The following is a 14,542-nucleotide window of genomic DNA, read 5'->3' on the forward strand; positions in this document are numbered from 1 at the left end:
TGAGAGCCGGAGACACAAGTTCCGGTTCCCCAGCTCTCATCCATGCTCTTCAACTACTCAGTCCAGGTCCCTACCCGCCCGGCCACGCGGCCGAGGAAGCCAGGTCAGATTCCTTACTGCCAGGCTGGTGGATTTCTGTATGCCCCCTAGAGGCACCTGTAAATCGTTCGGCATCGCGCCACACACCCCCGGCCAGCAGGGGCACTGCAGCCGTCTCCATAGCACTGACTGGGTCTCCTGCGGTGCTCACTTTTCCTCGAGTCCCCGAAGAACTTCCGGCAGCCGCGGAACTTAGGTGACGCCGGACGCGCCGCTTAGGGACGCGGGCGCGCAAGGCAGCAGGAGTTGTTTCCGGCAGTGTCGGTGTTCTAGCTTGATTTGAGGCGGCGGCGGAGGAAGGAAGATGGAGACAATTCTGGAGCAGCAGCGGCGCTATCACGAGGAGAAGGAACGGCTCATGGACGTCATGGCTAAAGAGATGCTCACTAAGAAGTCCACGGTGAGTGGGGCCTGGGCAGGGGCTACCCCGAGGCTGGGCCCCATGCCCGGGTTCAACCTCTGAGAGTTTTCTTCGGTCCTCAGACCTGCCCCGCGCCCACCCCTTCCCGGGGCTCCCTACCCGAGCTCTGGCCTGGGTAACCTTCCCCCGGGCCCAGCGCCCAGAGGCCTCTGTGCTTGGGCCACTAAGACCTGAGCGGATAAGCTCCGCCCTTGGGCGGCCTTTCCGACTCCAGAACTCCGACTAACGGTGTCTTGTGTCACCGTTTGCCTTTCTTCAGCTCCGGGACCAGATCAATTCTGACCACCGCACACGGGCCATGCAAGATGTGAGTGCCCCGCTGTCCACTTCTCTTTGGGTCGCGATGGGCTGGAAGAAGGGGGCGGGGGGGTCACCTGGAGCCCTGGACAAAGGTAACCGGGTTGGCCAGTCGAGGGTTTGTACGCCTGCCAAAGGGTGCTTAGCCACCCTTGCTCGCTTCTGTGCATGGGGAACTCTTACTCATTCTTAATTACTTGGAAAGATGCCCCTTAGAGCATTCTGTATCCCATGGATGTGCAATGAGTAGTTACCAGGAGTCAACCATTCGGGCTTAGAAGGTACTCTCCCTTCTCCCCAAAAGAGAATGCTGTGTATTACTGTTTTCCTCCCAGAACACTGTATTGAAGCATTTGAAGTACTTTTTGCCTACCACACTGCATTTTCCTAGTAATAGTTCAATTTCTTACTTTTAGAAAAGTAATTAAAGGCAACATACTGATACGTTTTTATGTTAAAGCTAAGTGGTAGGTAAATGGAGGTTCGTTATACCATGCTCTCTACTCTTGCATGTTTGAAATCTGTTTAGAAAAGAATAAAAGACCTAATCACAGAGTTTCTAATTTTGGGGAGATAATTAATATTACAAGTTCCTAATCCCTTATCTAAATTCCCAAATCTGAAATGCTCTGAAAACAAAAGGCTTTTTATTTGTTTGTTCTGGTAATTGTTTAGTGGCAAAAATCTGACTTGATCTGAACAGATGGGAGGCTTTTTATGGTCTTTATCACATTTAATAAGTAATGCGTAAGTTTCACTGCAGAACTGTTAACATGTGTTCCAGATTCCACTAGGGATATTGCATGCAGTACCTTCCTGAACTTAAAAATTCCAAATTCTGAAACAAATCTGGTCCCAAAAGTTTTGGAGAAGGGACTACGTACTCATACCATCTTCAGTTCGAATCCAAAAGAAACTCTGTGATGTTTTATTTAGTCTGTGTACTCCTCAGTCAAGCCTTTTGAAGTAGTGAAAATCATCTTGGACCGCCCTTTTATCTTTGAGTGTCTTAGGTGGGAACTGCTGTTTACCAAAGGGTGACAATGGCTCTCTTTTATGACACTTCTAGGGAAAGTTAAATATAGGAACTTTCTGCCACCCCTCAAATCACATCACTTAATCTTCAAAATGACCTGTTTTAAAAAGTAACTAAGGGGCTTCCCTGGTGGCGCAGTGGTTGAGAATCTGCCTGCTAATGCAGGGGACATGGGTTCGAGCCCTGGTCTGGGAGGATCCCACATGCCGTGGAGCAACTATGCCTGTGAGCCACAACTACTGAGCCTGCGCGTCTGGAGCCTGTGCTCCGCAACAAGAGAGGCCGCGATAGTGAGAGGCCCCCGCAACGTGATGAAGAGTGGCCCCCGCTTGCCACAACTAGAGAAAGCCCTCGCATAGAAACGAAGACACAACACAGCAAAAATAAATAAAATTAATTAATAAACTCCTACCCCCAACATCTTAAAAAAAAAAAAAAAAGTAACTAGGAACCAGTGCTGTCTGTTGAAGGTACCAGAAAGAACAGGAACTTTTAACACCATATCTCTTGAGGTTTCCCTGGGCTTTGACAAGAGAGCCTTTGTTGGTTGCTTGGGTCTAAGTTGTACAGATTGCTTCATCCTGATGGGTTTGTGTTTGCCTTTCAGAGGTATATGGAAGTCAGTGGGAACCTGAGGGATTTGTATGATGATAAGGATGGGTAAGTGACAGTCACAACCAATCCAGGAATTATTGCTTTTGAGGAGCCATGGTTAAAGGACTAAGTTTGTGTTCCGTGTTCTCTGTTTTCTTTCTGAAATTGCAGGTTACGAAAGGAGGAGCTCAATGCCATTTCAGGACCCAATGAATTTGCTGAATTCTATAATAGACTCAAACAAATAAAGGAATTCCACCGGAAGCACCCAAATGAGGTATGACCTCAGAAAGTATTTTCTCCAAACCTGTCCAAAGAGCATACAAAGGAAAGGTGTAAGGAAAGTGGAGATTGCCACTCAGGTGTCCCTTCAAAAAAGAACTCGCCAGTTAGCTGCAAGCAGCGAAGTTAGGTGACATCCTGCAACTCCAGTGCTTTCAGGATCTCCCTCAGCTTTAAGCTAAGGCCATTCTCTTCCTGGGCAGCCCCCCACCAGTGACTGAGCACAGTGTGGGTACCATGGCCTGGTTATTTCTGCCCATTGTGAGACTCTTCTAGTGAGTAATCTTTGCTCCAGAGTTCCTCATTGGGTTGGTCAAGATTTTGTCCTATCTTCATCATGGTCTGGGCTCTCCCTGCCCAATCCTCCTCTCTCCTTTTATCTTTAATGGATAATACCCACCCAATAAACCACTTGCGCTCCTAACTCTGTCTTAAAATCTGCTACCTAGAGGATCCAACTAACACAAAAAGGCTTTACTCGCTTCCAGTGATCATTACACCTTCATGATTCAGTCCAGAGGCCTACTCTTTCATGAAAATTCCTTCCTAGTCTACTTTACTCCCCCAATTAATCTTTCCTATCTTTATGATTCTGTCATATTTTATGACAATGAACGTCTGCCCCACTATACTGTAAAATGATAAGGAGCAGGGATTCCATCTCAGTTATTGAAGAATCCATTAAGCATCTTACACAGCTGACCAAAGGAATTCTGGGGGAAGGGGGAGCGAGGCATGGCTGCAGGAGAAGTGGAGAGAGATAGGTCAGTGATTACTCTGAGCTTTTATGACTGTGTAACTAAAAAGTTGTTCCCTTGATAGAAATAAGGAAGAAAGAGGTAACCCACTTGTAGTGGAAATGAATTTTTATGTATGTAGATATTCAGGTGATATTATATGTAGGTAGAAGTGTCCCATGAGCAGTTGAAATTAGGTGACTGGGGCTTGAGAATTACCGCATGTACTTGATGGTTGAAGCCATGGATCATAGAGTTCTAGGAGGGAGAGACAGTGTGAAGGGAGACTGTCTGCTTCTGTGTGCCTTGGGGCACACTCTTAATAAGGTACTTAGCTGAAAAGGAGCCTGGGAAGCCATCCATCACAGGTCAAACGGCAGCTCCAGGTAATGTCTTACTGAAGCTCAGCCAATGAGTTTCACAAAGGAAGTTACTGGGATCAGCTCTTGTTTTTGTTTGTTTGTTTATTTGTTTTTTTACTGCATAGGTCTTTTAAATTTATTTTTATTTATTTATTTTTGGCTGTGTTGGGTCTTCTTTGCTGTGCGTGGGGTCTCTCTAGCTGCGGCGAGTGGGGGCTACTCCTCCTTGCGGTGTGCCGGCCTCTCACTGGGGTGGCCTCTCTTGCTGCAGAGCATGGGCTCTAGGTGCGCGGGCCCCAGTAGTTGTGGCACGTGGGCTCTAGACAGTAGTTGTGGCACACGGGCTTAGCCGCTCCGCGGCATGTGGGATCTTCCCAGACCAGGGCTCGAACCCGTGTCCCCTGCATTGGCAGGCAGATTCTTAACCATTGCACCACCAGGGAAGCCCCTCAGCTGTTGTTGATTGGTAACTGCCAGGGTTGCTACTCTGTTGAAGAAGTGGGAGTGGAAATCTGGTCACAGAGGCACAAATAGATAATGAGGTTACGGTAGTGTGGAGTGTTTAGTATGCATTTGAAAGACTGGCAGAAAAAAGGAGAGGAGAAGCAGGAGGATCACAAGGAAAATAGGGAAGGCATACATACTTCAAGGAGCAGATGGAAAAATGAAGAGACTGAAAATACCAGACAGGAGAGGCTACTTATTGAAGTTAAGTGGAGGCACATGAATGGACTCACACACCTACCTATGTCTCCTCATCCCCTTTGGAAGGTAGAGTATTAAGTCTTTTGGTAACCGAGAGAGGAGGCACAAGTACCGTTCTGGTGTGTTAACCTTATCCCAGCCCAGACAGAAAGGTGACGAGGAATGAACGGCTAAATAAATGATTGGAAGAATGCCTAAGATATACTAAGGGAAAAAACATAAGTCTAATTATGTAAGAAACAAAATAATAATCTTGCACTTGCCTGTATGTACTTGCACAAACATATATATTTAAATACCTAGAGCAGTGGTTTCCAAATTTTGCTGTGCATTTGAATCTGGAAGTGTTTAAAAAGTACTGATACCTCCCCACCACTTCTGATTAAATTTGGTATCAAGTGCGTTAGGATTTTTTAGCACTCTCCCAGGTGATTCTAATGTGCAGCAGAGTTTGGGAATGGCTGACATTTAAAAGTCTGTTGGGTTTCCCTGGTGCCGCAGTGGTTAAGAACCACTTGCCAATGCAGGGGACACGGGTTCGAGCCCTGGTCCGGGGAGAGCCCACATGCCACGGAGCAGCTAAGCCCCTGCGCCACAACTACTGAGTGTGAGCTCTAGAGCCCGTGAGCCACAACTGCTGAAGCCTGTGAGCCACAACTACTGAAGCCCGTGTGCCACAACTACTGAAGCCCGTGCACCTAGAGCCTGTGCTCTGCAACAAGAGAAGCCACCGCAATGAGAAGCCCGCACACCGCAACACAGTAGTCCCCGCTCTCAGCAGCTAGAGAAAACCCACATGCAGCAGCGAAGACCAAATGCAGCCAAAAATTAAATAAATGAATAAATTTATAAAAAATTTAAAAAATGAAAAAGGTCTGTTGACAGTGGTTAGCTATTCCCAGGAGAATTATTAAAGGGGAACCTTGCTTTTTTTTTAATATTTATTAATTTGGTTGCACCAGGTGTCTTAGTTGCGTCATGTGGGCTCCTTAGTTGCGACACACAGACTCCTTAGTTGAGGCATGCAAACTCTTAGTTGCGGCACACATGTGGGATCTAGTTCCCTGACCAGGGATTGAACCCAGGCCCCCTGCATTGGGAGCACGGAGTCTTATCCACTATGCCACCAGGGAAGTCCAAGGGAACCTTGATTTTTTTTAATATACATATAAATTTACTTGTTTTATTTTATTTTATTTTTGGCTGTGTTGGGTCTTCATTGCTGCACGTGGGCTTTACTCTGGTTGCGGCGAGCGGGGGCTACTCTTCATTGTGGTGTGCAGGCTTCTCATTGTGGTGGCTTCTCTTGTTGGGAGCTTGGGCTCTAGGCGCGCAGGCTTCAGTAAGTTGTGGCGTATGGGCTCAGTAGTTGTGGCACACGGGCTCTAGAGCGCAGGCTCAGTAGTTGTGGCGCACAGGCTTAGTTGTTCCGCAGCATGTGGGATCTTCCTGGACCAGGGCTCGAACCCATGTCTCTTGCATTGGCAGGTGGATTCCTAACCACTGCGCCACCAGGGAAGCCCTGAACCTTGATTTTTTTTTCATTTTGTCTTTTTGTGTTATTTGAGTTTTTGTGAGCATGTGTTATTTCAGCAATTTTTAGTTAAACAATGCAAAAAGGAAAAGGAAAAAGCAAGGTAATTAGAAAACAGAAGAAAGCTCCTAATGAAAAATCAGGCCAAATATAGTGTTAGAAATCCAACTTTCTATATAGTCCATTCTGTGACATTGCAGCTTCTACACTGAAAAAGCCACCTGAGCTTCTCCTCTTTTTCCCATCAGATCTGTGTGCCAATGTCAGTGGAATTTGAGGAGCTCCTGAAGGCTCGAGAGAATCCAAGTGAAGAGGCACAAAGTAAGTAGCGTTTAATGTTTCTATCCAGCACTAGCAGAAGTACAGGTTAATGACCAGAGTTCAGATTTGCCCTCAGAGCCCTGGAAAATGTTCCCAGAGAAATTTATAGCCCGGTTCCCTTACTGATTTCCTCTTTGCTAGACTAGAGAAAAGTCTGGACTAGATTGTCATCCTGAATCGGCCTTGGACAAAATAGTCATTTTGTGCTAGCCCAGCTTAAATTCACTCGCCTGGAAAAGCGAGGTCTGTTCACTTTGTGACTAGAGGGAGATGTTTGGGTGAAGGGCTGCATTATGAAACAATGCAGTCCACTTGAAAAGCCAAGTCCAAGAAAGTGGTCTTTAGTATCTGAATCTTGACATCTGATTCCTTCAGATTTGGTGGAGTTCACAGATGAAGAGGGATATGGTCGTTACCTTGATCTCCATGACTGTTACCTCAAATACATTAACCTGAAGGCCTCTGAGGTAAGACCCAGGAGAGGGGAGAGTGGCTCTGATTCTAGGGGTGAGTCAGGACACTGGGCTGGGGCTACTAGACCTGAAACAATTAGAGTGTCTTCCTTGTGTTCTGGAACCGTTATGTTAGTATTAAAGAGGTGATGTGCTTTCTTGGAATGAAACACTTTTCAAAGTGAAAGTCAGGTTTCTACAGTCAATACAATAAGCATATTTTACTTATCAATAAATTTTGTTTTATTAATACAACAAGCTTATTTTGCTTTTGTAAAAATAAAAAAAATTTTTAAACTCACAAGTACACGTCAAGCTTCTGTGTTAGGCACACAGAGTAGTAGGTACATGAAAGATACAAAAACATAATCTCTGCCAGGAGGGCTATTTAATAGCTTTAAAAAGGTATTAGAAAATAACTTACCATAAGAGCTGAGGTTTAGTGTGACAGTCTCAGGGTCACAAGGAAATACATGATGAAATTTCTCTTGGGGTTGTGAGGACATGTCTCAAAAGTTGTGACTAAACTTTAAGCTCCATGAGTACAGTTCTGCATCTGTCTTGTTCTCATCTGTATCCATGTACTTGGTCCAAAGATATTCAGTAACTGATTGAATGAGTGAACAAATGGCACCTTCTGGGACCTTATTTTAGGATGTAGTGGGTGTCAGTCTTTAAACAGGTGCCCTGTATATATTGGGTAGGCCAAAAAGTTCATTTGGTTTTAAGTAAATATAAAAGACATTTTTCATTTTCACGAAGAACTTTATTGAAAAACATATTCACTAACTGAATGAACTTTTTGGCCAACCCAATGCTAATGTTCAACAGATGTTTCTTTTAGCTTATGGTTTATTGACTTGATCTTTATTTCACAGTTAATTGTGTATCATATTCTGCTCAGTCCAGTGGAATTAACACTCAGTGCAGGAATTAAATATTGGGGGGGGAAAGACTAAAGTGAGCTGGGCCTTGTTAATCTCATTTATTGGAGATTATATTGCAACTTGGTGCAAACACCTAACTGAATCTCTTGTCATTTCTTTTCCCTTCCCAGAAGCTGGATTATATCACTTACCTGTCAATCTTCGACCAGTTGTTTGACATTCCTAAAGAAAGGAAGAATGCAGAGTATAAGAGGTAGCCATTACTAGTTTCTAGGCCTCTACTGGATTTAACTAGAAGATTGTTTAATGAGAAGGTTTGAGGGCAGTTTTGAATTTTGTTGCATGAAAGGCATATATGAATGACTTCCAGGTTTATTGGAGGATAGGAATTTTGAATGACATGGTTTCAAAACCATAATACTCTGGCTCTGGAAGAATGTGTGTCTATGGGCACATCCGCAATCTTAGACCCATACTGTTCTTAATGTTGTCTCATTGTAGAAGGAAGTCTCCCATCCAGGTGGCTCTGTGTCTTTGGAGTTGAATGGGAAAAAATTAGACTTTCTCAGATTGTGATTGAAGTTAAGTGCCTGGGTCTGATGTATAGATTTAAGTTTTGTTTGTGTTGTTATTCCCCTGGTTAGTAATCTGTACTCTACCTTCCTCTCTTTTTCTCATTTTCTTTTTACCTAAAATCTTTTAATGTGAGTTAAGACTTTAGTATTTGGAATTGTATCATGAGGATGAAAGAAGATAGGAAAGGTCAGAATCAAGATGACATATTAGGAGAGGGATTTCCCTGGTGGTGCAGTGGTTAAGACTCCGTGCTCCCAAAGCAGGGGGCCCGGGTTCGATCCCTGATCCGGGAACTAGATCCCACACGCATGCCGCAACTAAGGAGCCTGCCGGCTGCAACTAAGGAGCCAGCGAGCCACAACTAAGGAGACTGCCTGCCGCAACTAAGACCTGATGCAACCAAATAAATAAATGTTTAAAAAAAAAAAAGACATATTAGGAGAAAGCCAATTGTAAGCTCTTTTTTTTTTTTTTTTTTTTTGGCGGTACACGGGCCTCTCACTGTTGTGGCCTCTCCCGTTGCGGAGCACAGGCTCCGGACGCGCAGGCTCAGCGGCCATGGCTCACGGGCCCAGCCGCTCCACGGCATGTGGGATCTTCCCGACCGGGGCACGAACCCGCGTCCCCTGCATCGGCAGGCGGACTCCCAACCACTGCGCCACTAGGGAAGCCCGTAAGCTCATTTTTTAAGGTAGTATTTTTACTTGAAAAAACTAGTTTCACTGGAATTATAAGTATGTTTTACAGGGCATAACAATATATCAAAAATAGAAACCTTGCTGTCTCTGTGTTATTTACTCCTCTGTAGATATCTGGAGATGCTGCTTGAGTACCTTCAGGATTACACAGATAGAGTGAAACCTCTCCAAGATCAGAATGAACTTTTTGGGAAAATTCAGAATGAGTTTGAGAAGAAGTGGGAGAATGGTACTTTTCCTGGATGGCCGGTGAGCTCCAGTGGGGGTGTGGGTGGAGGACATGCCAGGGACGTAAACTAATTATTTTACTGTAATCTTGAGCCTCTGCTTTAGGGCATGAGGTGCTGATCCCTTGAGATCAGTTATGGCCATGAGATGTTGTCTGCCAAGTATGCTGGGTTTTCTCTGTGTACTTTGAAAGAGATTTGTCAGGGCCCACTTGCCATTGGCTGGGCCCAGGAGTTTCACCAACCATGTCATTACTGCTCTGTGGTTCCTACTGACCAAAAACTGATATAATTATATGCTAGAAATCTTTATGTTTTCATTCCTGGGGACAGACTTGAGTTTTCCTGAAATCTCTGGGAGAGTTTTTCAGTCTGTTTTTTTTTTTTGCTCTGCTCTTGTAGGCATTTGGTTGTCATTCATACATGTGTATAAGGGGCCAACCAGCACCTGATACGAACACCTCATCTTACTGCACTTTGCTTTCTTGCACTTCTCAGATGGTGCATTTTTTTACAGATGGAGGGTTTGCAGCAACCCTGTGTCAAGCAAATCTATTAGTGCCATTTTTCATTTTGTTATGGTGGTCTGTGATCCATGATTTTTGTTACTACCAAAACTCACTGAAGCCTCAGGTGGCGGTTAGCATTTTTTAGCAATAAAGTTTTTTTTTTTAATAAATTTATTTGTTTTATTTATTTTATTTTTGGCTGCACTGGGTCTTCATTGCTGCTCGCAGGCTTTCTTTAGTTGCAGCAAGCAGAAGCTACTCTTCATTGTGGTGCACGGGCTTCTTATTGCGGTGGCCTCTCTTGTTGTGGAGCACGGGCTCCAGGCACGCGGGTTTCCACAGTTGTGGCATGTGGGCTCAGCACTGTGGCTCACAGGCTCCAGAGCACAGGCTCAGCAGCTGTGGTGCACGACCCAGCTGCTACGTGGCATGTGGGATCTTCCCGGACCAGGGCTCGAACCCACGTCCCCTGCATTGGCAGGTGGGCTCTCAACCACTGCACCACCAGGGAAGCCCCGACAATAAAGTATTTTTAACTAAGGCATGCACATTGTTTTTTTAGACATAATGCTATTGTGTACTTAATAGACTACAGTATAGTATAAACATAGCTTTTATATGCACTGGGAAGCTAAAAAAGTCGTGTGACTTGCTTTATTGTGATACTCGTTTTACTGTGATGGTCTAGAACTAAACCTGCAATGTCTCTGAGGTGTGCCTGTACTTTAGATGACTCCCTTGCCCTCATTCTAAACCTGGGTATTAATAAACATCATATTGTTCTTTCCAGAAAGAGACAAGCAGTGCCCTGACCCATGCCGGAGCCCATCTTGACCTCTCTGCATTCTCCTCCTGGGAGGTATGTTTTCTTTATCCACTGTGCTGGTCTTGCCTGTTCACTCCTCAGAGGGATCACTCAGTCTCCTGTTTTTAATGTGATAAACTTATGAGACATCAGTTCTTGGGTCCAAGCATCTACAAAGAATGTAGAAAGATAAAAAGAATAAAAAGTGTATCCAACTTCTTTGAAAACTATAAACTAAAAATTCTAACCATCTTAAGCTGTAGTGGAGGTAATGGAACACTACCAGTATGGTTATGTATGAACTTAACCCCCCAAGGCCTCTTTGGAGAGTTGGGGCGTACTGCTAGGAGATTGGCTGTGGAATGTGTGGTCTTGCCACAGCTTTAGGAACACCCACACCCCAGCCTGCAAAGATGAAGTTTCAGCATTTGTTGTTTCTCCAAGTCTATTTATATAAAATTGTAACTTGTCTGTTTCATACAGGAGTTGGCCTCCCTGGGTCTGGACAGATTGAAATCTGCACTCTTAGCTTTAGGCCTGAAGTGTGGCGGGTAAGAGGCTGGTTTTTCTATGAGAACTGTCTCATTTACTGTGTGTTTCACGATCTTCTAAGTGGCTCTGATTCCCTGGTTCTGTCACCCCCCACTGCAAAGATAAGCAGGCCTATAAAGTAGTCCTGAATTCCTTTGCCCCTTGTGTCTCCTTAGGACCCTAGAAGAGCGAGCCCAGAGGCTATTCAGCACCAAAGGAAAGTCCCTGGAGTCGCTGGACACCTCTCTGTTTGCCAAAAATCCCAAGTCAAAGGGCACCAAGCGGTGAGTGGCTGGGGCCGCACCTCTGCTGACACTTTAAAGTTTTTATTCCCATGCAGAATTCTTACCACAACAGAAATTTTAAAGCCTGTTTATCACCGCTATTGATCCATCGAGAGCCAGTCAGCTCTTTCTCTCTGCTAATGGCAGAGCGTGCTCTCATTGTTATTATAAACCAAAGACAGTCTGTACTCAGCTGACTGAGAGTGGGTGATGTCTGTAAAGTTGAAACTGTGCCCTGGGTACCTTTTGTTACCTCTGTAGCTTATAGAAACTAAGTAGGTTCAAAACTATTTTTCTAAGTACATTTTTACTAATGACAGTTTGTACAGGGTTTTTTTTTTTAATAAGTTTATTTTATTTTTATTTATTTTTGGCTGCGTTGGGCCTTTGTTGCTGCGCGCGGGCTTTCTCTAGTTGCCGTGAGTGGGGGCTACTCTTCGTTGCAGTGCGCAGGCTTCTCATCGCGGTGGCTTCTCTTGTTGCGGAGCACGGGCTCTAGGCCTGCGGGCTCAGTAGTTGTGGCTTGCTGGCTCTAGAGCGCAGGCTCAGTAGTCGTGGCGCACGGGCTTAGTTGCTCCGCAGCATGTGGGATCTTCCCAAACCAGGGCTCGAACCCGTGTCCCCGTGTTGACAGGTGGATTCTTAACCACTGTGCCACGGGGGAAGCCCTGTACAGGGTGTTTCTTATATGTGGTTTTCCTAATTCTCAAAACAATCCCAAAAAGTTATCCTGATTTTTTGCAGATAAGGACTTACAAAAGTTATGGAGTGTGTCTGTTATCTCACAGTTACTAAGGAGCAAGGTCAGGATTTGGGCCTGCTGGTTCCAGAGCTTGCTCTTCTGTACCACATTTCCTTTGTATGTTATAATCATGGAAATCTAAATACCTGGATATGTCTTTCACCTTCTAGAATGAGGTCAAAGGGGAAGCTTCCATGCATTCTAAGAAATAACCTCGGTACTTCTATCAGCGAGTCCTGAGCTGAACAGAGCATTTGCTTTCACAACGTGGTATTTCTCACATGCTTGTAATTTTTAATGCACCCATGGAATAAACGTTCCCAGATATACGGAACAGGGCATTGGGTAAAAGAACCCTTGAGTGATACAGTTTCTTTCTTATTTTCAGAGACACTGAGAGGAACAAAGACATTGCTTTCCTAGAAGCCCAGATCTACGAATATGTAGAGATTCTTGGGGTGAGTAACTGACTCTGCTGAGGGCTGTAAATGCTACAAGTTGGGGAAGTAAGAGAAATATGAATTTGTAGGTTTTTTTTTTTTTAGGATTACAAGAGGAAAGATACATATCAAACTACTTCAGCAGAAAATTGGGTTCTCCCAGGGTACTTGGCCCTTTATTGAGGTGCTGTTCTGTTCTTAGGTGTCTGTTGTTAGGTGATATTCCCAAGGTTACCCAATCCCATGAGGCTAGGCAGAGAGAATAGACTCCCCTTAGTATCCAGATTCTTTGCCTGAGCTCTGGAGTATACCCAGGGGTGACCCAAAAGGCAGATAAGAGTAGCTTTTCAGATGTGACTTATTCTGAAAAGGCATTCCTTACGTGTTCACAAGATTGTGTGAAACTTCTTAGGGCCGGGAAGTTAGTGGTACAGAGCTGGCTGTGAGCTGCTCCTTTCTGAATATTCTTTCAAGAAGCTGAAGTGGGCGTTGCGGGTAGAAAAAGGCCTAACCTGACCACGATGCTTATCTCGGAGAGAAAGAAGGGACAAGTGGGAGGAAATGACTCTTTCAGGGAAGAGAAGGTGGAGGAAAGGGCACCACTCATCCAGAGAAGGTGGTCAGTGTCTCTGGGAGTCCTGCGGAGGACCGGCCTTTCTGGTTGTCTGCTTTGTGTAGTTTTCAACCACTCTAAGCCTTTGCCCCTGCAAGTGCTCACGTGGTGCTTTGAGCGAGCAGGTGGCTCCGGCTCAGATAGCTGGTCTGCGTGTCTCTGTCAGTTGCCATGGACGTTTTCATTCTGCCCTTGTCTGAGGACCATTTATGTAATAGCTTATAAAACTAAGGTTCATCTTTTTGTTTCCTTCTATTACAACTGCTTTTGATAAGAGGAGGCTAGCCAGACATTGGATACTGGGGGCGCTTATATTCTCCACAGTAAACCTGCGCTGTGCTAGGGTGGGCAGCAGTCTGTGTTGCCAGTCCTCTGAAGAAGACTGAGAGGCAGATTTGTGCCCCTGACACAGGTGTGCCCACTGCTTCTCCCTCCTTTGAGAGCATTTTGCTTTCCCTGCCAGGAGGTGGCACTCTTGTCTTTGGAATTCCAGCCAGTGCCAGCCAAAAATGGTTTCTAGATGTTGCTCTTGTTATGTACTGATGTTATTTTTACCGTTATTTCACCATTTATTGGCACCTGTTGGTTTCCAGACATTATGCTAGATCTTTGGATACAGTAGTGAATATGACACAGCCTCTTGCCCTCGAAAAGCCCACTTTGCGGCTGAGGGCTACAAATAACTGCAGTATAATGTGACACATGCTGTAATACCTTGAGATTGAGTGTTCTAAGTAGAAAGAGGGAGATAAAAATGTTCCAGGTAGAGGAAACAGCAAGCAAGAAGGTAAAATACAATGAAAGGAAATAATGAGGAAACCAGTGTATATGGGTGTGCCTTGTAAGGGAGGGAGAGTGGTCAGAGAAATTTGAAAAGTTATGTTGGAAATTGGAACCTTGTCCATTAAGCAGCAGAAAGCCAATAAAAGTTCTTTAAGCAAAGTGTACCATTAGATTGGTTTTTTTGAGCAGAAAAATCTGGGAACAACGTGGAAGCTGGACTGGAATGAGGAGAGACTCAGGGCAAGTTAGAAGGTTGTCATCTTGGTGAGGACGATAACAGTGGGAAGGAGAAGGAAGGACCGGTTCAGGAGATATTTTAGAGACAGAAGAGAAGAGACTGTTCTCTGTTGTTCTATGATAGTTCGTGGGCTCAGACGAGTAACTTAGGCAAGTGCTTTATAAAACCTTTGACTTTTTCCTTTAAGATCAGGGGAGAATTATTCCTCTGCCGATGAGGAATTCTGATTTGAAGACAAGACTTTCTCTTTGTTCGACAAGGAAGAAAACCTAATCCTTGGAAGTGAGGGGTCAGCAAGGGTTATAGCAGAATAGGAAATTTCCCTTCTTGTCCTGCACTATTCTTTGACTTCCCTTTTCATTTATGGGC

General features: G+C 44.8%; 1 protein-coding gene across 1 annotated transcript in view; it reads left to right on the top strand.

Annotated features, from left to right (window-relative positions):
- Positions 1–303: 303 nt before the first annotated feature.
- SF3A3 (splicing factor 3a subunit 3) overlaps positions 304–14,542 on the top strand; it is a 28,461-nt gene continuing 14,222 nt past the window's right edge. The window contains exons 1-12 of the mRNA XM_082859695.1: positions 304–499; positions 780–827; positions 2,461–2,513; positions 2,619–2,724; positions 6,316–6,388; positions 6,764–6,855; positions 7,898–7,980; positions 9,112–9,250; positions 10,528–10,596; positions 11,026–11,093; positions 11,250–11,357; positions 12,488–12,557. Coding sequence (XP_082715821.1) covers positions 404–499; positions 780–827; positions 2,461–2,513; positions 2,619–2,724; positions 6,316–6,388; positions 6,764–6,855; positions 7,898–7,980; positions 9,112–9,250; positions 10,528–10,596; positions 11,026–11,093; positions 11,250–11,357; positions 12,488–12,557 — 1,005 coding nt within the window. The 5' untranslated portion in view covers positions 304–403. The remainder of the gene's footprint in view (positions 500–779; positions 828–2,460; positions 2,514–2,618; positions 2,725–6,315; positions 6,389–6,763; positions 6,856–7,897; positions 7,981–9,111; positions 9,251–10,527; positions 10,597–11,025; positions 11,094–11,249; positions 11,358–12,487; positions 12,558–14,542) is intronic.

This window comes from Leucopleurus acutus (genome assembly GCF_964270905.1).
Source record: "Leucopleurus acutus genome assembly, chromosome: 2".
Lineage (NCBI taxonomy): Eukaryota > Metazoa > Chordata > Mammalia > Artiodactyla > Delphinidae > Leucopleurus > Leucopleurus acutus.